Source organism: Protobothrops mucrosquamatus, unplaced genomic scaffold (genome assembly GCF_001527695.2).
Source record: "Protobothrops mucrosquamatus isolate PMUCROS unplaced genomic scaffold, P.Mucros_1.0 scaffold494, whole genome shotgun sequence".
NCBI lineage: Eukaryota > Metazoa > Chordata > Lepidosauria > Squamata > Viperidae > Protobothrops > Protobothrops mucrosquamatus.
In genome coordinates this window covers 323,844-349,642 of record NW_015386811.1, presented here as the reverse complement: position 1 = coordinate 349,642, position 25,799 = coordinate 323,844, and the positions used below count along the sequence as shown (strand labels likewise).

The 25,799-nt window shown below is 32.8% G+C and overlaps 1 protein-coding gene across 4 annotated transcripts in view; it reads left to right on the top strand.

Annotated features, from left to right (window-relative positions):
* The window catches only part of LOC107288186 (diacylglycerol kinase beta), a 285,137-nt gene extending 262,679 nt beyond the window's left edge, over positions 1-22,458 (top strand). For all 4 annotated transcript variants that reach the window (XM_029284290.1, XM_029284288.1, XM_029284289.1 and 1 more), the window contains 3 exons: positions 9,079-9,199; positions 11,626-11,686; positions 22,351-22,458. In XM_029284290.1, the coding sequence (XP_029140123.1) occupies positions 9,079-9,199; positions 11,626-11,686; positions 22,351-22,458 (290 nt within the window). The remainder of the gene's footprint in view (positions 1-9,078; positions 9,200-11,625; positions 11,687-22,350) is intronic.
* The last annotated feature ends 3,341 nt before the right edge of the window (positions 22,459-25,799 follow it).

Here is a 25,799-nt window from a genome sequence, read left to right as displayed (position 1 = left end):
AGTTTTTATCAGTCCCAGACTGTGAAGTGAATTGAAGATTAAAAGTAATAACAACGGTGATTATGGTGGTGGTGGTGGTGATGATGATGATGATGATGATGATGATGATGATGATGATGATGATGATGATGATGATGGGGAACAACTCTATCATGAGTGTACAATATGTAACTGTTGATAAAAATCCTGTAGGATTCCTTAAATGTTATTTGCCTTTGTGCAAATGCTGTCAAAAATACAATGCATAGTTTAACAAAAAGTACAATTCAGATATGACTCCTATTGATCCAGCATTTTTAGTTCCAGTATTTTTTTTCCCAAGGTAAAGGGCTGTTTATAGAGCATTGAAAAATATAATGTTACTAATAACCATTTGAAGTAAATGCCAAAATTGTTAGAAGTAATATGAGAACAAGATCTATTTCTGTTAGTAGAAAGATCCCTGATTTGTTCATATTGTTTTGTGCCTGATGCACAGCTATTTGATATTGCCCTGACAAACAGGAAGATATCAGGTTTAAATTTCTTAAATATCCAGCTAAAAGCAACGAATGGTCTGAGCACATTAAAATTCCATTTTCCGTTTACAAGTGTTTGCTTCAGATGACCCCCACTGATCTTAAATATATTTCTGTATCTGTAACTGAATAGAGGTTTTTCTGTACATCATGTTCTAATGATACTCTGGCCTTTCTCCAACAAGGCACTGAATAAAGCTATTTTTAAAATTCAGAAAATGAGAACAGCTGCAGCAATCAGATTTGATAAAAACAGAGAACTTTCCTCCTCCTCTTCTTCCTCCTCCTCCTTTCCCCCTCCCCAATTTCATCCAAGTTCAAATTATTTCATAGAATAGCTTTGCAGGAAAGGACTTACAAAAGGGATATCCTTACAAAACAAATAATATTTAAAATGCAGCTTAAAATGATAAAGGCATTTTAGATGAAAGTTTAAAGAAATTGCATTTCCGGTTTTTAGAATAGCTATTAAAGGAAAGACATTTATCCCCAAAGATTTTCCTATAATAATCTCCTAGAAGTAGAAAATAAGATCCTTTGTTTCCCAATGTTAACATTTCTGGAACTGGTTTTATTCTTAATGTTATTTGCATTGGAAAAAAATGGTTGAAAATCAAAGTACTTTTTCTTATGTTTTCTTCAGCATTAATCAGGAACTGTGCTGTTTTAAGGGGTAGAGGGAAGTCACTTAACTCACTAATGACAGCACTTGTTCTAAAGATTTTTTCTGTATGTCTTAAATTTTTTCTCAAAATCACATGAAATTGATAAGGTGTCTTTCAGTTAATATAAATAAAAAGATGCTTAGATTCCACCTGTGACCTCTTTAGTAATGTTCTTGAGATTCCTTCCAGCTGCTTGGGGTGCATGGTTGAAAAACAGAAGTGGAGTTTTAAATGTGCATGTTTTAGGGACTTAAAAGAAACCCCACAGATTAATTTCCTATAATTTATTCATTACTTGTGATGTAAGAAGAGCCCCAACAACTAAGGCTAAATCCTGTCATATTCTGCTTTTCAAGGAACTCAACTAGTTGCCTTTGGGAAGTCCATAAGCAAAGAAAGAAGTGGATTTCTCTCAATGCTATTCTGCAGCAGCTAATCCTTCAGGATATCCTTACTTCTAGATGGGAAATTACCACCTGGAGAAATACCAATTGCACTTCATTCATTTTTTGAAAGTCATTTTCATTGATTGCATCCTTTTGTGACAACATATTTGATCAATAGCTTAAGAGTTGTACGTAGACATTAATTGGGCATCTCATATATTTTACTTGAAATACCTTGAAGGATTCACAACTGTGGCCCAATTCTCAGCTGCCTAATAGATAAGGAGCAGACCTTTCTTTGTTATTGTTGGTGTAGCCAGCAGCAGAGGAGGTATCCATTAAGTACTCAGTAAAAAAATCTTCTCTGTATTGTTAGTAAACTCGATACATTTCCCACAAAGGGGTTTGCACCTACAAATATCTAGAAGCAATTTTTTTTGGGGGGGGGAATCTGAATTAGGGCTAATTAAAATAAAATAAATAAAAGACATAATCCCTCAAGAAACCACAATCTCACTTGAATCCAGAAGTTTATAAGGTATTTTTTTTTGTACATCCTTTTTGAAAATGTATGTTAGAACTGTCCTTTGGAAGGATATTGAAGTAAACATTTAGTTTAAATTTATATCACATAAATATAGGAATCAGTTCTTGAATATTTGCTATGTATACATTTTCCAAATCTTCCAGATCTTTCTATAATTAGTATACACATGATGAGTATAGTCTTTATTTGTTATGAGCTGATCCTCTATCTATGGACTTGGATACCATTGCAAAAGTCTATTATATATACTTTATTATATTATAGCATAGATTATAATTGCACTATAGTATAAGACTTCTAATAATTTTATAACTGAAAAATACAGTATTTACTATAGACTCCAGGGTCAAAGATTAATAACATGTCCACCAAACCTAATGAATTTATATTAATAACTCTAGTTAAATCATCAAGATAATTTACTATGAAGAACGGTTACTTCTTTAATAAATATTGATCCCATTTGTATTCCCTGCATTATATTTTTCTTATACCTTCTTAAAATGCTTATAAAAACATAGTAAATATTTTGATAATTCATATTATGAGTACAAATCTATTTTTGAGTTATTTACTTCAGATAAACTTGCCTGGATTAAATTACAATTATATTACACAAAAAGAATCAGTTTGTCATATTATCTTAGATTCACAACCAGAGCTGTTATACACCTGGTTACACTACTACCATATCTTATTTGCCATTTGCCCATGAGCTGTCTCTCATCTATCCCTATTTAATTTAAAGAAGAAATGGAAATTGTGCTCTACACCAGTTTCTATCAGCCCCAAACTCATTACCAATTCAGTGATGATGGGAATTCTGGTCTTATGTCTACAGATTTCCCAAATCCAGTCTATTTACTTAATATTTAGTATTTATTTAATAATAATAATAAAAACTTAAAATACAACTGACTAAGCACATAATAGCTACCAATTGACAATGCAACATCAGTTGACCATTTATTTTTATACACAAGCATGATATGTATATATTTGATACCAATAGTGGTAGCTCACATTAGAGCATACAAGACCGTGACATTAAACATGTCTTTGGCACCCAAAGCAGCTAAAACAATTCCTGTCTCTGTATATTGTACAGTTCTGTCTTCCTGCAGATTGCAAAATTGTGTTACTAAACTGATGGTGGTGATCTAAAATAAATAAATAAAACATTCCAAACAGACTTCAGTGATTAGGACATATTGCAGATCCTTCATCCCAACGTGTTTCCAAGGATTCTCTGTAAGCCAGATCTTAAATTCCCTATTCTATATTTTGTAACTGAAACTCAAACTTTCCCCGGCATAATGATTACCAAGTTTTAATTACATTTAGGAGTCATGTATCCTCATCACTCCAAAGACAAACTGCCAAGAGGGAGAGATTTACTGCCAACCAATGATATTTTTTATGTAAATGTACTTGACTAAGTGCAATAACCCTAAATTCTAATAGAGACTTTCAATCTCTTGCCAGGTCTGCAATACTTATATATGGCTAAGATGAATTGAGTATTTACAAAACAGTTCCATTATAGAAGAACAATCCTCCATGTGTAAATCACTATTTCTAATCATAGTACTACTAGGTTCCTTTTCACCCCTGCCCTTGTTTATTTTCTTTGATTTATATTCATAGAAAAAATGTTTAAATGTAGTATTCTGTTCAATGGTGCAATGGTTCAATAATGCTTTTCAATGTAGACTTCTAAAAAGTTATTGGGTTTCTTAAATATTTTATCACCATCCTGAGCATATAATAAGAATGGAGCACTGCAAAGACAAACAAAGGGTTATGTAGATTTCACTTTGTCTTTTTAATTGCTCAAACAGCTTGAGCAGGAGAAATGAAAGAAAAAATATTGTGGTGACTTTATTCTTCTCTCCACCCAGCTGTAGATACATTTTAAAATAAGGGCAAAGGGTCAGGTGCCCCTTTACATGCTATTTGCAAGTGGCTGACATCAGCAATCACTATGTGAGCAGCTTTGTTTATCCATTACACTAATCTGAAGAGATGTGTGAAGTACTTTGGCTTGTGGAAGAAGGCACAGCAGCATGGTGCTATGCAAACATTCCCACATGGTCCCTGATAGGTCATTCACACAGAAAACAAGGGAAAGTTTTCACATCATGGACAAGCTTCAATGTAGAGCCAACAGACTGTCAAGAATCTGAGGACATAGAAAATCATAATGGGGGATGAGTATAAAAATGTCTGGACTGAATCATTGTTATCACACTTTACCAATGATGTTATTTGAACAACAAATATAGATGGATGGATGGATGGATGGATGGATGGATGGATGGATGGAAGGAAGGAAGGAAGGAAGGAAGGAAGGAAGGAAATGAGTCTTAATGTCTAATAAAAGTGGTCAGGGCAGTTCTAAGAAATTGTTTCCTTTTTGGTCATTTCAATTTATTCCGCATTAATCAGATTTAGTTTAATATTTTATATGCAAGGTTCTGCCAGCTATTTATTTATGCCATTTATTTCCCACATTTCTTTTATGAAACCCATTTATCAGAAGCAGAGAATGGATATAAAAGTGGTCAAAAATGTCAACAATAAATCTAAGAAGAACATTTGAAGATAGCTTTAGATTGCTAAAGAAAAGATTGATCTGACGGTTGAAATTTAGATACTAAACCAACCACTGTAAGTTAAGAACTGTGGGGGCAGGGGCTATTTTTAAAAAGCACAAAATTATCCGATAGTCATATATTTCATTTGAACTTTAGAAGGAACTTGGGCTAGAGAGTGTTGTAACAATAAAATAATGTCAGTGAAGCCAGTTACATTAGGAAAATGGTCTGTGGATAGTCACAAAGTAGAGGTGCACAAGCCCAATTTTCATTACTGGATAGAATCTGGGCTACAAAATATCTCTACTGTAATGATTTTTAAGAGATGTCTGATAAGGGCAGCAACATATCATTGTAATTCATTAGGATAAGGAATTGTCAGCATATTTGATATATTGTATGGGATGAATGCTTATTGCAATGAGGCTAAACAATTTCTTCTTAAATGAAAACATATCTGATCCTTCCCTCTGCAAATGAGAACCTCTATACACAGATGCTCAAGCAATAGCTGTTTCAGTCATTTATTGAGAAAAAGAAAAAATGTGACCAATATTCTACAGCTTAACTAAGCAAGCAGCTATGATAGAATGGTGAGTTCCCATCCCTACAGTAAATGATTGATTGTTACTGAGAGTGCAATTGCTTAGCATGATGATCATCAGTACTATTAGTATAGTACTGATATAATGTTTTTGTGTTTTCATATATGTTGTGTCATGGTATTTGAATGTTTTATCACCTATCTGCAACTGAAACAGCAGTAAGAAAATAATAACATAAAATTATATAACAAATCCACAGAATTACATAACCATAAGAGATAGTATGGATAGGCAGCATTAATTACCAATGTACTCTCTAAAGACCCACTGGAAGAGAACATTTCCTGAATGAAAGCAGGAAAGATGCCATTCTATCTTCAGAGAGAAAGGATTCCAGAAATATCCTCCATATGACCATACCTTGAACTATCTGGAATAGTAGGACAGTGGAGTCCTTGGTGCTCTCTCAGCGTGGTTGTTTGCTTGCAAATGTTTCATTACCCAACTAGATAATATTGGTGATAGGAATCAAAAACATATTCCCAGGAAAAATACAAAGAAAGTGAAGAATCTATTTAGAGACATATTTAGAGAATATGTCCCATAGGAAATAAGTAGTTGAGCCAGAAAATGCTTTTTAGATAATGACAGAACTTTGAACTGTCCCTGGTCTAAAATAATAACTGTAATTTGGAATTTACCTATAGCCTACTGCAACGCAGCAAGCACAAACTGGGAACAATCCATCAGCTAGTAGGCAACTGCATTTTAGACCAATTATAGTTTCAAAAGCAGTCCCTAGTAGAATGTAGCAGTTATCCATCTATTCATTGATGAGATTAGAAGGATATCAATGCATTTTATTTCAGAAACGGCATCATCTGGGTCACCACAAAAATTGAGAAAGATTTATAGTAGGAGTAGCAAGGGTAGAAGGACCCCTGTATTTCAGACACACAACTTTAGGAAGAATGCTGCCCAATGAGGGCTAGTATATTAGATCTAGATGCCTTCAACTTGTAGTCACTTGCAGAGATTTAATCTGTGAAATGAAGGGTTTTTTTTGTTTATTTTAAATAGTATATTGGGATTTCCACTTCTCATATCAGATTTTTCTATACTAAACCATAAAGCTGACTATAGATGGGTAACAAGTATTTGGTTTTTTTTTTTAATAGTTTGAAGAATATTTTCTAAGAAAATTTGTATTAACAACCATTGTATGAAACATGAATTTTAAGTAAAAAATAGTTATGAACATGAAATAAAATGTTTTTGTTCCTTATCCATCTGTTCTTGGCAACAAGTTTAAGCAAAAGTAGAGTAATAAAAAAGTCTCTCTCTCTCTCTCTCTCTCTCTCTCTCTCTCTCTCTCTCTCTCTCTCTCTCTCTCTCTCTCTCTCTCTCTCTCTCTGTGTGTGTGTGTGTGTGTGTGTGTGTTTTAAGTTACTACTTTTTAAGATTTGGTGATCATATATCTGAGTTTATGCATCAGTTTAATCACACAGCCTGAATTGACATGTCATTCTAATATGTGATTGGTTAGTCTGTATTTTAATAAATCATGCCAAAACAGTTTTTCAGAAATAAGTTTTACTAAATTCGGTGTATTTATTTCTGGCCTTCTATATATAAGCTTTCAGTCTAATGCTTCAATTTTTTACCAGCTTACATAAGAGTAAGTTGAGAGTGAAGGTTTGTTCTCCAAGCTTGTGGGTTGATTTATGAACTTTTCATTACCGGGCTAGGTAACATCTTCAGAGGAGTTTAAGGGATGTCAGTGCCAGTGTGTTTCTGTGTATAAGGGCTTCTTGTGGTCAGTAGGTCTTGTGATGGGTCAGGTGTGGGTTTGTCAAGTAAGGATCTTGTAATGGGTCAGGTGTGAGTCATCAGTGGAAGTCTTGTGAGGGTCTTGTGATGGGGAGGTTACATCAGGTGAGGGTCATTGGGAGGTGAAATGCTGATTGGGGGGGCTTCTGTGGGATGGTTGAGGGTTGGTGCTGTCTCTGGTTAGCTGTGTGGTTGATTTGGATTCTGAAGGGTTCGTAGGCTGGTTGTAGGTTGATGTGCCTATTGATGAAATTGCTTGTGGAGTGCCAGGCTTCGATGAACTCATGAGTGTGGTGGGTGGTAGCGTGGCTGATAAATTTTTTTGTTGCTCAATCGAACTGGTGCTGTTTGGTGTCAGTGTGGGTAGAGATTAAGGATTTGGGATCGTGGCATTTGACTGTCAGCCAGTATTCATGGATCCTGTTTTTTAATTGATGTGATATTTTTCCCACATAGAATTGGTTGCAATTGTCACAACTGATTTGGTAGATTACATTGTTTCTTTCATCCTTCTGTATCTTGTCTTTGGTTCTGGATAATTCCTGGCAGAGTGTAGTTGTGGGTTTGTGGACTATTGCTATTCCTAGAGGTTGGAAAATTCTGGCTGTCATTTCTGACACCCCTTTTGTATATGGTAGGGTTAGTTTTTGTGTGTTGGTTGACTGTCTGGTGTGTTGTAGTTTGGCTGCGTCGGAATACTAAGTTTTTTGGATAGCCGTTACAGAAAAAGACATCAAGCAGCCCTTTCTCTTCCACTTTTCTTAGTGGTACTGCATTGTGTCCTGGCCCTTCTCAAGAGGGCCTGGACCCAGCTTCTTTTGTGTGTGGTGGGGTGATTACTTACAAAGCTAAGGATTTGGTCCAAGTATGTGAGTTTGTGGTAGATGCGGGTTTCTAGTTCTCCGTTGTCTAGTCTCCTTATGTAGATGTTGAGGAATGGGAGTCTGTTGACTGTTTCCTCTTTGCATGTGAAGAGTAAGTCTTGCTTAACTCAGTGTAATTTATTCCTGAGTAGTTAAAAATAAAATTTTAAAATTTTGTTAAAGCCATTTTTCTAAAGAAACTGAAGTCCATGGGATGTAATCCTTAATAAATATAATTGGACATGCAGTTTACCTATAAATTCAGCGATACTTCCTTTTAAATAAGTATGAATAGGATTTAACTACAATGGTATGTTCCAGTTTCTTGGATAGGTACTTCTTATGCAGGGTGCCTCGTTAATTCAAATATACTAAGGTCTTTTCAATGAATGGATGAACAGCAAGTAATATATCCTCCTCCCCTGACATAATGTATTTAGCTTAGAACACAACTCTTATTACATTCCCATTACATTTACACAGATAATTATTTAAAATCCATCTATTAACCATATCTGTAATGGCTTGATTCTGATTTGAGATTTTGGTTAATAAATGGATATTAAATCTCTGTTTTAGTCATGACATAGTAGGAAATTGAAAGAACAATAGTTCAGAGTTAAGACAATGCAATTGGCAGTTACACAAGGAATATGCTTATTCTTGGCTTTACATTAAAAATGCTTTTACTTCCAGCTCAGGTGACTTTCTAAATCTTAATGCTTTCACCTTTTTTGTAATCTGACCACATGCTTTGCTTATTGTGGTCTCTGATTATATTTGTGGAAAGATAGCAGTGCAAGGATTGTAGTATTTTTTTTTAATTATGACCTGAGAAAATAGCTTTGTTGAAATCAGCTTTACTTCTACTTTAGTTGTCACCAAGACTGTTCTTCAATGGCATGCTAGAACATTCCAAGACCAAATTCTCCTCATTCCAATATATTCTACAAAAATGCTGTTACCCAGAAATAGTAATATTTTGGCCAGAAGTGTTGATTGGTTTCTAATTTATTTGTATATATTTTTATTGAGAAGAGCAGGAGAATAAGGCAAAAGTGTGCTGTTTGCATTAGCATTCATGCTTCCTCCACAGTTTTCAGTAGAACTGTGCATTTTGTTTTCAGACCTAAGTGATCAGTTGGTAGAAGTGGTTGGCCTGGAAGGAGCCATGGAAATGGGACAAATATATACTGGATTGAAAAGTGCAGGAAGACGCCTTTCTCAGTGTTCTTCTGTTTTCATTAGGTAAGAACCAACTTTTCCCATGAAAAAAAATTATTTGCCTTTATCAACCAAAAAGCCAGGACAGGCTTAACCCAGCTTTACCAACTATAATTAATACATTTCTAGAACTCAGTATCATACTTAATAGCTTGGATGTTTTTAAATCAGATTTTATGGAAATCATGGAAGATACTCTCAATGGCTGATTCAGAAGTAATATGTCTTTAACTACTAAATGGAAGCAACTGTGGAATTATCTCAAAACACTTCAGGTTGGACAAAGTGGAAAACACCATACTGGGATAGACCTTTGATCAGATGCAATCTGTCTTGCTTATGTTCTTTTGTCAAATCAGTTGTCTGGCACTCTATTCACAAAATATTACAAAAATATGTCACAAAATATGACAAGACCACTGAATTTTTGTAACTTTTTGTAACTTTTCTGTGTTAGTAAGCTCAGCATGTGTTAGTTATCTTCACATGATAGTTTGGTTTTGATAGGTCAGTATGTTGTATTCAACTTATTAACTGAATAATCCTTTTGTAGTAAGGTCATAACTAAAGATATATAAGATACAAGGCAGAAAAAGCTAATGGGAAAAGAAATACAAGATAGGTGGAAATGTCTAAAAAAGAAAAAAAAGGATTAAAAAGTTCCTGTGGGTAAAACAAAAACAAATGGAGAACATTAGAAGAAGCAGTATGGTTACATAAAAAGATTAGTGAAAATACAAAAATAAAAAGTTGCAAAAATCACCAAATAAAAATGATACAAATATTCATAGTCTGTTTAGCTGGTAACAGAAAACTTAAATCTGAATGGTATTAAATTAACAGAAATGGAAAGAAAAACAAACAGCACAACTTCCAATATGTTCAAAATAAAAATAAGAGAAAATAAGCTGCTCTAAAGATGGCAAAAAAGTAATAGATAACAAGAAAAAGCAAAATCATTTTAATTGCCATAACATAATTTGTTATATCTCAGAGTACATTTTCTGATTTGGTAGTTTCTTTACTATCAAATAGATTACTGGGATGCTGTGACATGATATGCCTAGATTTCAATAAAGTTTGAACATTTAAGATTTGGTAGTTAAATATGGTACATATGGCATTCTAAAGATCCAAAGCAAAAAACCTGGAGAATGGCATCAAGATGGGTACCAGAAGAGTCAGTGCTTGGCTTTGTACTCTTCCAGATTTTCTCAATAATTGGATTAAATGAATGAATTGATTTTATTTGCACAGACAAGCCTGATTATGATAGTTAATACTAATACTAAAAATTCAAAAAGATTTCAGTAAGCTGAGGAAATAGGCTGAAATTAATAAAATGAAATATAACAGAATCAAATACAAAATGATTCATTTAATAATATACATTTAATGCATACAAATATGATGTGAGCTAGCTAGCTTAATTCTAATACATGTGAAAAAGATCTTGTTAATCACAAGCTGAATGTGAATAAGTAGCATAATAAAGTAGGCTAAAACGATAACTACATGTTAGAATGAATCAAGAAAACAAGGGTGTCCAAATCATAAGAAATAATAATTCCATTATATTCTGCTTTGGTCAGATCTCATCATGTATATTGTATCCCATTCTACACATCTCTACAAATATGTCACTATATTTCAAGCATTAAAGGACAAAGATAGTGATTAGAAGACTGAAAATTACAGGGAGAGATTAGGGAATTTTTAGCCTGAAAAGAAAAGAATTGAAAGGTGATATGGACCAAGTACCTGAAAAGATTCATGAAAGGAAGGCATATTATTGTATTATTATTATTATTATTGTTGTTGTTGTTGTTGACTGCATTACTTTGTAAAAGTTATTTTAGAAAGAAATTTAAGTTATAGAGAGACAAGTTCCATGAGAATTTTAGGAGTATTAGCATAATGGTAAGAGCAATTCAATAGTGGAATCAATTTGCATGGGAAGTGGTGAGCTGTTTTTATTAGTTGTATTCTAACAGGAGTTCTGATATAATTTCTAGGGATGTTTTAATCTGGATTCCTGCATTGAGCAGTGGGTTGAATTTAGTGTCCTAAATAGTTCTTTCCAACTCTATGATTCTTTAATTCTGTGAATGATTTGACAAATATGTTGGCTCACATATCTCCTGGAAACATGCCTGTTGGAGACCTGTTGAAACAAATTGCTAATTTACCATATGGCAAAGTTAACTAAGAGTAACTTGAGCCAAAATTGTTAAATCAATCATGCTTGTATTTGATGTTTTAAAAAATAACGAATAAAGGATTCATTGTGGATTGGGAAATACACATATGCACACTATATGTTTAGAAAGGTGTATATGCCTTATTTTTCAACTATGATTGACATTAAACTGTACTATTTTCCATGTGAGATGCGGCATTTAAAACATGTCCTTAATTTATTTTCCCTGCATTTTTTTTTTTTGCATTAGGACTAGCAAATCTTTGCCTATGCAGATTGATGGGGAGCCATGGTTGCAAACACCTTGTAAGGTAAGTTTGTTTTGATCAGTATATGCAATAAGCTGATCAAAGTAATAAAATTAGTGTTTATTCTATGATCCTGAAATCTTGCACATTTCAGTAAGAATTATTTATGTAGCACAATATACAATTGCATTCCTTACTTCCTTTTGTATGATTCAGAACATAAAGCTTTCAGTTGCACTTTGATAAAAGAATGCTCAATAAATATTTTTGGCCATTCAATCTTTCAAACTGATTTTATGCAAACAATTCAGGGTTCTGAAAGACTATGTCAGGCTTTGATTAAATAATCAAGGAAATGTAATCGTGATGCAGAGATGATGAGAGATGTCTCTGTTCTAATGTTCTCTCTAGAGAAGAAATAGGAAATCAGATTAAATCCATTACAGCCAATTCACATATTACACCGAAGTTTGTCACCAAGTATTCACACAAAAGGGAACTGAATGCAATCACAGATGGATGCATTTTTATGTTGATAATTTCAAATTGATGTTCCACCTTTATTTTAAAAAGAACACTCAAGAAAGAACAAGATGGTTAAAATAATAAAATGTCAAACTGGTGTTTTTTTAAAAAAAAAGATGATAAGCTCAAAATAATTGGAAATACCATAAAGAAAAAGGATAGCAAATAGTAAAATTTCAGACAAGCAAGCAAGTGAATTTAGCATGAAAACATCAACAACCAGGCAAAGGAAATGAAAGTATCACTTTCTGAACAGGAAAATTAACAGTCTTAGTGTGAAAGTCTTTTTCATATAATAGCCAATCATTTCTCTGATTATGAAATGTGAAGAAGAACCTGAAATACATGAATGAACAACATTTACAGGATCAAGCAATCAGTTAGATACATGTGTCTGAAAGCATGCTTTTTTAATTATCATACTATAGATTTTAAATATACTTCCTACGCCATCTTTTAACCAATTAATATAAAAGTCAGCGGAAAAGAGTTCCCTAAGAAATCATAAATTATAATTAAATGAAATTTTAAGTAGAATATCAATAAATCCTATAAAAAAAAAATAAAGGCAGCATTAGCTAATTCAGTGTGTCCAATTGTGAGAGGACAAGCAACCTCAAAACAGTCAGCACCTAGGCTGCTGGTGCCCTGTCCCTTAAGACCTCTCCTAGCCAACCCAGCAATTGATGCCTATAAAAGCAGAGTAGAGAAGCAGCTGTGGATGGTATTTTGGTATTTTGTGTTCATTTGGAAAACTAAAACTGCCTGAATCAGCCTAAAAGAAATAGAAAAATTGCTGTTCTCCATAAGCAGGGCTCAGAAAGAGAAGTAGTGGAGGAACAGGAGTTGTAGTAGAATTGGGAAACAATGGTAATAATGAATAATAGCCTTTGAGCGCTATTTGTTGACTAGAGGCTAGGTAGGGTTGTGTTGGCTCTCTGGGATTTTGGAGCCCACTAATTGTAGTTGTCACACCTGCGGAAAAAGTGGCATTTATCCAAGGACTGTAAATGTTAGAGGAAAAAAGAAATGGCTGCAGTAGTGTAAGCATCTCTGGAAGAAAATTATGATTCCCAAAAAAAGTTAATGAGAGGCTTAGTATATACTTTGTCTTATTTTTTCTTACCTGTTCGTATCGTTTATTTCTTTTTATCTTGTCTTATCTTTTTCTTATTTTTTTATCTTTTCTTTTACATTTTTTATCTTTTTTCTTTTTCCTTATCTTTCTTTAATCTTTTTCTTTTTTTCCTTATTGTTTTATTTTCCTTATCTTTTCCTTAACTTTTTGTTATCTTTCCTTAAAGTCTTTCTTATTTTATCTTTATATTTTTTCCTTCTATTTTCCTTATCTTTTTTCTATTGCTTATCCTCCCATTTCTTTTTTCTTTTCTTTTTATTATATTTTTCTTATGTTTTCTTATCACTTTTCTTATTTTTTCTTATCTTTATTCTTTATCTTTTTCTTAACTTTTCTTATCTTCCTTATTTTTCTTATCTTTTCTTATCTTTTTATTTTCATTATCTTTCATTATTTTTCCTTATCTTTTTCTTATCTTTCGTATCTTATTCTTTATCTTATAATTTTCTTATCTTTCCATTTTTTAATCTTTTCCTTCTTTCTTTTCTTCTATTTTTCTTATCTTTCTTATCTTTTTCCTTATCTTTTCCTTATCATTTCATTTCTTTTATCTTTTCTAAATTTCTTAACTTCTTATCTCTTTTTTTATCTTTTCCTTATTGTTTCTTTTTTCTTATCTTATAGTTTCTTAATTTTTTGTTTGTTCTTATCTATTTTCTCACCTTTCCGTATCTTTTTATCTTATCTTTTCCTCATCTTATATTTTCTTTTTCTTATCTTTTCATAGTTATTTAGTTATCTTTTCTTATCTTTTTTCTTATCTTTTTAAATCCTTTTCTTATCATTTCTTTATAATTTCATTATTTTTTTCTTATCTTTCACTTATATAAGTTTTCTGAGAGATCGGAAACAGTGGGTCAAGCTAAATAAAATCACATTGAATACCCAAACAATTAGCACTGGCACCCCCACGGCTGTGTGAACTCTCCATTATTCTTTATGTACTAATGACTGAATCTTGAAAGATCCCTGTGTTAAAGTACAACAATCATTGGTTGCACTGAAAATGTTGATGAGTTTGCATATAGACGGGAGTTGTACAACAGGTCCTGTGGTGCAGCCAGAACAATCTGGAGCTGAACATACTTAAAACTCTAGATAAGAGTGGATTTAGATCCTGGAGTCCCGGAATCACTTAAATATGAGCCAATAGTGTATTGCAAAAGCCCAAAAAGCCAATGCAATCTTAGGATTCATTAATGGAGAAATAGAATCAAGATCATGTGAAATTCTAGTACTGCTTTACAAAGCCACGGTAAGACCACACATGGAATATTGCATCCAGTTCTGGTTACCACAAAATAAAAAATATATTTAGACTTTGGAAAATGTGCAGAAAAGAGCAACAAGAATGATCAGGGAGTTGGAGACTAAAACACATGAAGAATGGTTGCAGGAATTGGAAATGTCTAGCCTAATGAAAAGAAGGACTCGGGGGGACATGATAGCAGTGTTTCAACATTTGAGGGGCTCCTACAAAGACAAGGGTGTCAAATATTTTCCAAAGCACCAAAAGGCAAGACAAGAAACAAGGGATGGAAACTAATCAAGGAGATAAACAACCTAGAACAAAGGTTGTGGGTGTTCTATCACTGGAGGCTTTCAAAAAGAGACTGGGCAACCATTTGTCTGAAATGGTATAGGGCAGGGGTGTCAAACTGCCAGCCCATAGGCCAGACATGTCATGAGGAAACCGCGCCCACCCCATTGCCAGCAATGGGGGAAAGGTTCTGATACATCATCTGACGTCGTGAGTTTGACATATCTGGTATAGGGACCCCTACTCAAGCAGGGGGTTTTACTAGAAGACTTCCAAGGTCCCTTATTATTCTGTTCTATTTTACCACCTTTTACTATGTTAGACAACACAATATCAGCAGTAGAATCCTTCAGGTTTTTGAGTTCTATAATCTCCCAGGATTTGAAATGGACACCTAACATTAGAACCATCATTAAAAAGGCACAACACAGAATGTTCTTCCTGCATCAACTCAGAAAGTTGAGACTGCCCCAGGAAATGTTGATATAGTTCTATAGAGGAATCATTAAGTCTGCATTTGTACTTCTATAACTGTCTGGTTTGGTACTGCAATCAAACAGGACAGGTACAGACTTCAATGGATATTTAGGACTGCAGAAAAAACAATTGAAACCAGCCTGCCTTCCATAGAGGACCAGTACATTGCATATTTCAGAAGGAGGGCTGACAAAATATCCACAGATTCCTCACATATAAATTGTTTTGATTCCTTCCCTGGTGATGCTGCTACAGGGCATTGCATGCCAACACATCTAAAGACAGAGACAGATTTTTCCCTCATGCCATCAATCTGCTGACCATCTAATTTCCACAGTACTCTCTTATGTCTAAGTATATTTACCCATGTAATATAGCTATAGTATTATTATCCTACATCTTTTCTACTACCTCTTCTTATTGGCATCATTATTATGATTATTATTACTCTGTTGTTTTGTATGTACTGAACACTGGGAGCTTCTGCAAAGAGACAAATGCCTTGTATGCATAATCACACTTGGCCAAATAAAGTATTTCTGTTCTGTTCTGTTCTTATCTTTTTCTTATCTTTTCTTAACAATTTTATTACTTTTCCTTCTTTTTTATTTTCTCTTATCTTTTTCTCATCTTTCCTTTTTTTCTAATCTTTTTATTTTCTTATTTCATTATTTTTTCTTATCTTTTCTTATCTAATTCTTATTTTTTATTATCTTATTTTTATATTCTTCTTTTCTTCTTTTTATTTTTTTAATCTTATCATTTTAATCTTTTCATATTTTTTTATCTTTTTCTTATTTTTATCTTTTCCTTATCTTTTCTTTATATTATTCTTATCTTTTCTTACCTTTTTTCTTGTTTTCATATTTTTTTTATCTTTTCTCATATTTTTTCTCATATTTTTTATCTTTTGTTCTTTTTTGTTTTCTTATATTTTCCTATTTCTTATCTTATCTTACCTTACCTTATCTTTTTTCTTATTTTTCTTTATCTTTTCCTATTTCTGGTCTTTTCTTATCTTTTTCCTTTTTCCTTTCTTATGTTTTCTTGTTTTTCCTTGTTTTTCCCTTTTGCTTTTCTTTACCTTTTTCCCAAACTTGCCTTATCTTTTTCTCTTTTTTATACTGATCTTCTTATCTTTTGTTATCTTTTTTATCTATGTAATACGGTGCTACTGAAGAAATGTTCCTCTGCCTAGTTGCTGTATATTACATTCCAAAGGACAGAACAGACTTCTCCACTTTTATCAGCTAACTGGATCAAAATAAGACTTTGCGGCTTGGTTTGGTCAGTTTTATAAGGTTTAATGGGAAATCTCTAGTAGATTTTCACTGCAAGTTCTTTTGTAAAATAATCTAAGAGCCAAAAAAAAGAGAGAAACAAAATGGAAATAAATGGATAGGAATCTGTAATCATGATTTATACTACTCCTACCTCCAAATAATTGGGCCTATGTTGGTAGCATGTGGATGAAAATAAAATCAGAGGATTTAAAGAGAATACATTTTTCTTATAAGAGAGAGGTAAGGTTTATCAAATCAAAGGAGGTACCTCAAGGAAGCAACTCTACATAAGGAAAATAGTCTGACAAAAGAACAAGTTCAATAGATAACAGTGATAACTAGAAGCAAGAGACACAGACTCTATTCTACACTACTAACTGAGAAACAATTTCACACTCTATTGAAGAAGACCCAGTAACTTCAGTGAAATAAAAAAACACTGTGGAATAGGAAAGATAATGAGTTGGTGACATGAAACCATAACAAATATACAGTGCTCCGGGAGCAAGGAACAAGAATTGATGTCATGTGTCTGATTAACGAAACACTTAAAAGGACTTTCAGGCATAGATTTATCAAATTTATTAACAATTATTTTTTCTGTTATGGGTATGAATTAAATTACAAAGAACAGTTACATCATCCCACAATATAATTTGAATATCTAAGAAGCAAGCTCAAGAAGACTTGCTCGGTAGATAATGTCAGTGGAAAAGAACTGAGACTTTGGTATAAGCAGGAATACTCGAACAACACTTATATGGAAGTTTAGTTAAACTCATCTATTTGAAAGAGCTTGTATTTTAATTAAAAGCATAATAGTTTGATGCATCAGTTCCAATGCAACGAACAGGGCTTTGTGTGGAGAGCTATGTCCTATTCCTTTGTGCTCCATGTAGTAGGACTACACTGTCTTCCCAGGAAGGAAAGACTCTCATTGGAACATATATCCAGCTGTGCTCAAACGATTCCTATCTAAACTCACAAATGTTATTTAGTAGTGAATAACTCATTTGCATACATTTGAGTTTTGTCACTCTGTTGTTTAGATGAGTGTTATTTTGGAGTTCCCTTCACTAAACAGCATACACTTTTTTGTCAACCTATGCACATTTTTTGTTTTATTTTACAAGTTTCGTTTTTTATTTTTGGTTCTTTTCTTTTTGCATAATTGACAATGCAATTTACTGCATGTGTGCTTTCTGCACCTTAGACAACTATATTGAGATGAAATCACCTATCTTTCCAGTTCAAACTGTTAAAAAAAAAGAATTAGTTGTGACTAATTGCCAATTAATTTGTAGTAGTTAAAGGTGAGGGAGGGGCCAGAATAATTGCACCTACTAATTAAAATTTAAAATATTCCAAAGTGTCATCTTTAGGTGTCTGGAATACATAATTTCCATTTTGGTTCAGTGCTGGATCCTGTAACAATCCTGAGCTTGACAGCTTTATTAATTTAAAGGCTCAGCAATACCTATTAGTATAAAACATGAAAAAATGTCATTAATCATTTATTTTAATTTTGCAGCTCTGTCATTTTCTCAGTATGTTTAAAAATTATGATGACACCACCATGTTTTCCAATTTACCTGTGTGAAGGGAAAATGGATCACACTATTTAGGGGTGATACTAGACTACATTATTAAAGCTTAATTAATGCCAAACTAATTGGATTTAATTTCAGTTGGTGCAATGATATTACTAAGAAATTGTTTTAAATTTTTTAAATAATATTCTGTGGTGGATCACTGGCAAGGAGAATCTCTTTTATAAGCAATAGAATGTAAACAATGACAGGAATGGTGGTATAATTTAAAATTTTACAAATCCCCCTAAACTTGCTTTATATTTAATAGTTCTGAGTTGCAGGTGTGCATGTGAAATTAGTCTTTTTAAATCACTAAAGCCACCCCATGTTTTTTTTAGATTGCCTGCATGGACAACAGAAAGAAAGTTCTAGAACAATTCTGAAAACTGAGAAAGATGGGGTTGTGTTTAATGATTTGAAAAGAATTGCTTTCATGGGCTCCTGTGCATTATCAATCTTCAGTTACTGTTCCTCTGTACTTTTAAGCTTATGAGTCTTTACAATCTTCAAAATTCACCTTCAAAAAGTGAACACTTTCTCCAGCGGGGTCATGTCCTTGATAACATTTTATATAGGCCTCCAAGCTCATCTTTTTCTTGTAATTTTGTTTGTTTGCTTGGTTGGCTGTTAGGCTTTTTTAAGTCTTTCCTTTCAATTTGTTCTCCATATGAACCAAAGCAATAGTATTTCCAATGGCAGCAATAACTGACTCTTTAGGATAGGCAAAAAAAGAGTTGGCCTTCAGTGACCCAGTTTGTTTAGTACTCAAATGAAAGGAAACAGGTTATTCTCTCCATTAATGATAGCCTTAGTGCCTCAACATTTTTTCATTTACTATTTCTTATCATTGTCATTGCATTGCTCAATCCAGATGTCATTCGGTAAAAAACATCTAATGGCTGGCTTCATTGATAATATTAAGCCATAGTTTGTTCAATAAACTAAAACTGCTCTATTGATAATGTTTTCTAAATGCTACCAAAATACAAGATATAAGAAGCAGAATCCAAAGAAGTGTGTACCCACTTACATTATTAAAAAACTTCAAATATTTCTTAAACATTTCTTTCCTGTACTTTTTAAACAGGACTTTTTAAATGCATTTCTGATGGGCATGAACATTAACAGCGCTAAAATAAACCAATACAAGCTTTTGTCCTTCAAAATCTCTCAAGCTTTCAAAAGTATCAACAAATAGGAAAAATGTTTAACACCACCACTCTGGGCAGTTTATAAGTCATAAAAAAGGCCCATATGTAGCCATAAGCTGTGGTCTATAATCTCTTGATCTATAATTTGAAGAGGAATTTAAAAAGTGAAAACTTCCAAGCATCCAAGAAAGGAGATTGTGGAGGTCTTTGGATATAAGTTATGTTTTGCATTATGTTTGCAAACTGATAGTTAATGTAGAATGCCAGTTTGGATATCGGAATTGTGAATTTCTCAATATAGAATTCATTCCACAAAATAAGAGGAAATCTACAGATATGGCATTCCATATCTAATAATTTATTTATTTATTTAATTGCATTTATATCCCGCCCTTCTCCTTTCGGACTCAGGGCGGCTAACAATCAATTAAAATACAAAAAATACAAAACTCCTGTTAAAATTAATTAAAAAGAAATATTTAACTGTGATCTAATTAAAAGTAATTAAAACCCCTTTAAAATCCCTTAGGCCAGTCCCGCAAGCTGGAACAACCATGTCTTGAGGGCGGGGCGGAAGGAAGGGAGATCAGGGATCACCCTGATCTCTGGGGGCAGTTCGTTCCAGAGGGTGGGTGCTCCCACAGAGAAGGCCCTCCCCCTTGGGGTCGCCAGCCGGCACTGTCTGGCTGACGGCACCCTGAGGAGACCCACTCTGTGGGAGCATACAGGTCCTGTAGATTAGGCAGTTAATGAATGAGCTCACTCATGCTTTAAAATATATACAGGTAGGTGGAAAGCTTTTCAGCATCTAAATATACCTACACCAAAAATAATGGTACACATTCACATAAACATCAGTTTTCATATTAAGGTCTTTCTCATATACATGAAGTTTGTCTTGCCAGGCTTATAGGAAGAACTATTAACCGTAATCCTGTCAATTTTTTTTACTGGACAGAGGAAAATTAATTTTGTTTTTTTCTTTCAAATAATTCTCATCACAATTTTGCTGCAGAAATATATTAAGGATAGCTTTCCATGTAAGTCCTTTTCATAACCTCAGGTGCTACTCAGCCTGAAAAGTTTATATACCCCATATCAGATTATGAACTGGAATAGTTCATTTTGAATGTTTACTTTTCAGAATGTTGGGTGGCAGTTTCCCAAATGTATGACAAAAGATATATATTTTTTAAACAATATGCAGAAAACATATACATAAGTAAAATATATATTTTTGCCCAAAAAGCATATATAAATGCATAGGAACATCCACACAATTTTTCATGAATATTTCTTAAAGAGCTATAGTTGAATTAAAACAAGTTAAAGATTAAAAAAAAGAGAAATTAAAATTAATCATCTATTAAACAGAAATCCATGTATGTTCTATATAAGTTAGTTTGGGAAATAATAAGTTGTGTGTGTATCTGTGTGTGTGTGTGTGTGTGCATCTTTGATTGCAAATTTTCAATCCAAGAAATAGTCTTTCCTCTGTTTTAATGAGCCTCTCCTCTTAGTGTACTTTTTTGTTTCATTGCTATTAGTGAATGACAAGTGAAGGATATTCATTTTAGCTTGAAAATGTCAGGTATGCACTTTAAGAGATATATTTTTGCCAGTTTTAATGAGTCGATGTTTCTTTTTCAAAGAAATACTTATCTGTGATGGGGGTGCTGTGTAGATGACAACTGATATTTAATAAGTGATAGCTCTTGTATTAGCAGTAGTTCACTAAAGAAAATGACTCAAATAGCTTTTGAAAAACTGTAAGCCTCACTGGCCCAAAGGCAAGATGTGACCTTTTTATTACATAATGAGAATCATTTATTATCTCACAATGTATCTTAAAGTCACAGACAAAATGCCACTTTGATAATTGCTTTCAATTAGCTTTGAGCATAGCATACATTCATAAAATGTCTTCTCTAATTTAGACTTGAATTAGAGAAAATTGGAGACATAATCTACACGAGAGTTGTCTCATTTAAGGTGATTTCTGGTTTTATATCAAAGAAATCAAAATAGGTAGTTGTGAAGTATCTTTCATAGGGTTTTAAACAGGCTTTTCATATTTGATTTGATTTTACTACCAATTAATTAACAAATTAGAATGCTACTTAATCATTTTTGACCTTTTTAACATGCTAGACTTCGACTTTAAGTTCTACTGGTTATTTTCAAATTAAGCATGGAAGTTCATATTAAGCACAATGAACCCAGAAGTATAAATAAGAAATAGTGATATAATTGAGTGCCAATTTTTAATACATAATGGATACAACATTCATTATTATTTTAATCCAGCAAGAGCAAAACAGAGTAGAACCCGTTTCTATCCCTTTTTTTGTCAAACAAGGGATACAACAGACCACACTGGAGAGAAATGTCCTGATCAAGGGGAGGTTAAATGTGAAACGACACATTACTGTATTGAGATTCATATCCAACATTCTACTCTGAGTATGTGTATAGTTGCAAGCACATACTTTTTCTATGTGTTTACAATTCCTTGGATCCAATGTATATTGAATTCTATAAATGTTTTATCATATAGATGAGGGCAGTTGCCTATATAATTAGAATGTTATATGATAAATAAGATTCCACCAAGTTAGGGGGATGACTATTATATGCAGAGAATACCGTGGCTTATTTTTATTCCAATATGCTTTTTGTCTACCAAATATTTCCTATTTTATTGAAAATGTATACTTTATATGCTCTTGTTGTTACTGTGTTTTACATGTGTGTGTTTTTTTACATTTCATTACACTGTGACTATAAAATATTCTAAAACAAATGTAAATAGACACTAGGAGGATGAGTGAGTGACTTTAATGTAATGTATATGATTATGTTAATCTTTCATTTGAATAATGGTCTAATCAATTATCAGCTTTTTAAAATTGTGTTCACTTGCCCTATGTTCTATTGGAACATGTTTAAAAGTTAGGAAAGGGAAGGTTAAAATTATCTTGTGACAGGTGATATAATTATAACTGTTTTCTTTTTTGCCAGATAAAAATTACCCACAAGAATCAAGCTCCAGTTCTGATGGGGCCTCCTCCGAAAACTGGCCTCTTCTCTTCCATCATTAAGAGAACAAGGAACTACAGCAAAGAGTAGTTCAAACCTTACAAAATCAAATGAGCAGGAATGTAGACTGGAAATCTTTCAAGGGTTTTAAAAATATTCTCTACTTAATAATCATGGAAGCAGGAATAACAGTTGCTGTGACAGAGCTAATGTAAAATGATGCTATTAGAATAATTTGTTGCCACAGTTTGTAGGCATTTTGCATGAAGAAAGCTAATGTTTACATAAACTGGCAAAACATATTTTTGTTGCATGCATTGCAGTCACTAATTTACAGTATAAATATGCTATAGATGGGGGGGGGGGTAGAAATGTAACAGTATTAGAAATGTGATTTTCATACAATATGATCCTCAACCTGCTTGCTTCATTTTTAGATGAGATATTTAATTCCTTGCACCTCTTCAGGCCTTTACTGAGGAAAATACAGAGATATTTATTATAGCCTTACTGCTTACCACTTACAAATAAATAACACTTCACCAGTTGTTGCTCTTAAATAGAAATAGTCCAGATTAGTGTGGATCCAATTCATTTCAAGACTGAAATATGAAAGATTCATTTATTTTTCTGCATTTAGCTTCCCTCAGAAACATATTTAACAGATAATACATCCCATTATCCATAGGAGGATTAACTTTCACATAAACATGTTTAGAATTATGTTGTTTACTTTTCACATTGTTATCACATTTATAAACATTTCCACCAAGATGTAGGAATAAGAATAGAATTTAAATAAATGTTGCTAACTTTTTTCTAAAATAATGAGCTGTTTCACATTATACAGAAGAAACCCTGAATTTATCTAGCGCTGATTGAACCTAAATGCTCACCCATTCTTGTGTCTCCAATAAATATAATTATTTGATTCCTACATCTACATTCGTACATCTATAAACAGAATACACAAAAATTAGCTAGTAATTTGATCTTTTAATGTCAGTTTTAAATATTCTCCAGTACACCAGATACAGTTGCAAATAAGCAAATAACATGCCTAATAATCCACATTTGTCCTTTCCTCAATCAACATAGTAAGTATATGAGGAATTAGATTAATGGATAATTAACCCATTTTCTGGATAAGCTTCATTTTTCCAATCTCTTAATTACATTAAGCATCTTTAAGAAACTGGAAGAACAGGGGTTGAAATTCACAAATAATATCCATAGAGGTTCATGACTTTGTGTAATTATTTAAATCTCATCAATGTAAGATTACTAGCTCACCTTAGACATAAGGCTACTAATATGTGGTTAGACCATATTTATTGTGGTACTTTATGTAGTAACAAATCATTCACTCAAGGGATTCACTGTATTCAGCAGCCTCTGTAGTTGATGAAAGCCCTTGTTCTATTCTACCCATGTCCTCACGAGACAGAATTTATGTCCTGATGCTGCTTTCATTCTTCTGATGGAAGCAGTAAGAGCAAAACAACAAACAGAGAGAATAAATATCAACCAAATCAATCACAACAGGGGAGCCATGTTAAAATTTAGCCGGTTTTCTGGAACCTGAAGACTGATAACACAACCTAGTCTTGAGAGATTTCCAATCATCACCTTAGAATAATAAACCTTCTAAGTATCCACTTTCACAAGTGTACAAGAGACCCAATGGAGATACTGGATTTGGAAAACTCTTAAGCCAATTTCAATTCTTAAGAGTTCTAAAGAAGTAGAAGAAGAATATAGTAGCTCAATTCTCCCTTTATCCTAGTTTTCATATACATAATAAGGAGTGACTGTTTTCAGCCTTCTATATCTTTGGGAATTATTCATAAATTTTGAAACCCATTTTTCTAGAACTCTAAATGGTACAGATAGCTTGTAATGCACACAATAAATTTAAAATCAGTTGTGGCTGGAAAACAGATCAAAATGCTGAGATACGAAAATTATTTTTGCTATTCTTTTGTATATTAAATAATGCTCAACATTTTACAAATTCTCAAAATGTTCTTAGATTTTGTATTTTGACATGAGATATTGTGCTATACCCTTAAATGTATTAAGATTTTATTATTCTCATAGGAGGTTGCTAAAATTTTGCAAAAGTTGAGATGCTTGTTTTTAATTGAAGGGTTGTGAACAGGCTATCATGGAAGAATGTGCCTTGCATTTGAAAAAGTTACTACTGCAAATATTGAGATTCAACATTCTTAGAACCATTGAACAACATGAAAATTATGTGATAAAGTCTTTCTTGAATCCAATAATTTCTACTGAGGTTGTTCTTTCTCTTTCATGGCCTCTTAAAAATACATTTAATTGCTTCAAGGTTGCAATACACTTTGTGTGCTTTTAATAGTGCTCCCTCATGGTGAAACCCCTCACTGCTTTAGCATTGCAAAGATTTTATATGTGTGACAAAAGTCTTTGGATTGAATCCTGACTTATTCAGAATAGACACTTTCAAGAGACGTATCTATTTCAGTCTGTTTCAGTGATATTCCAAGTGTCAGGTAAGCATGAATGAAATGCTTTGTGATTTCTTTTTCTCTTAGTTGAGAATTGCTTGAGTTGTATTGTTTTATCTCTTATTTTTATTAAACTTCCTACCATAAAAAGTTGTTTAAAATGCATGGATTATTAATATTTTTATTAATCTATTCCATATATTGCTAATTATCAATCAAATCTCTTTTCAAGTTGATTCATTCAACCATATAAAATGTAAAAACTATTCATGTGTAATGCACAGTATGGTACATATGCACGTTACAGAATTTGATTGATTTTGTCCATATGTAATTGAAGATAAATCCAGAAAAGCCATTATTGGTAATGACAGGTACATGAAAATATTTTTAATACTCAGTAAACATTAGTAGCAGAATACCAATTAATATGGCATTCAAGTTGAGAAATAAGATACCTGTCACCAAACATAAGGTTGTAAGGTTTAACAGCCATGGATACTGTGATGTTAACTATGTTACATGCATTATAGTGTAAGTATTATCATTTTCTTATGAGCTACATGAAAATATCCACTACATTTAATACAATGCTTATATACCTATCTATGCTTCTAAGGTAAATATATCTCATTTAGTATCACATAATGTGTATGTAGATTTTATGAAACTATAGCTACCATAATAAATATTTTCTCATAATGATACAGTTTGGTATATGATTTTCAACATAGTTGTCAATTTTTTTTTCCAAAAAATGTCAAAAGACATACTTTTTTCTTTTAACAAATCTTTGTGTGCCTTAAGCATTTGACATGTGCTCTTGCTACTATGCAGTTTGTTAAAGAGGCACTTTGGGAAGCTTTGCAGGAGTGATTCATATAAAAGTGTAAGCAATAACTACAGTGTTTTGATATTTACAGAAAAAACAACACCTGTGTTGAC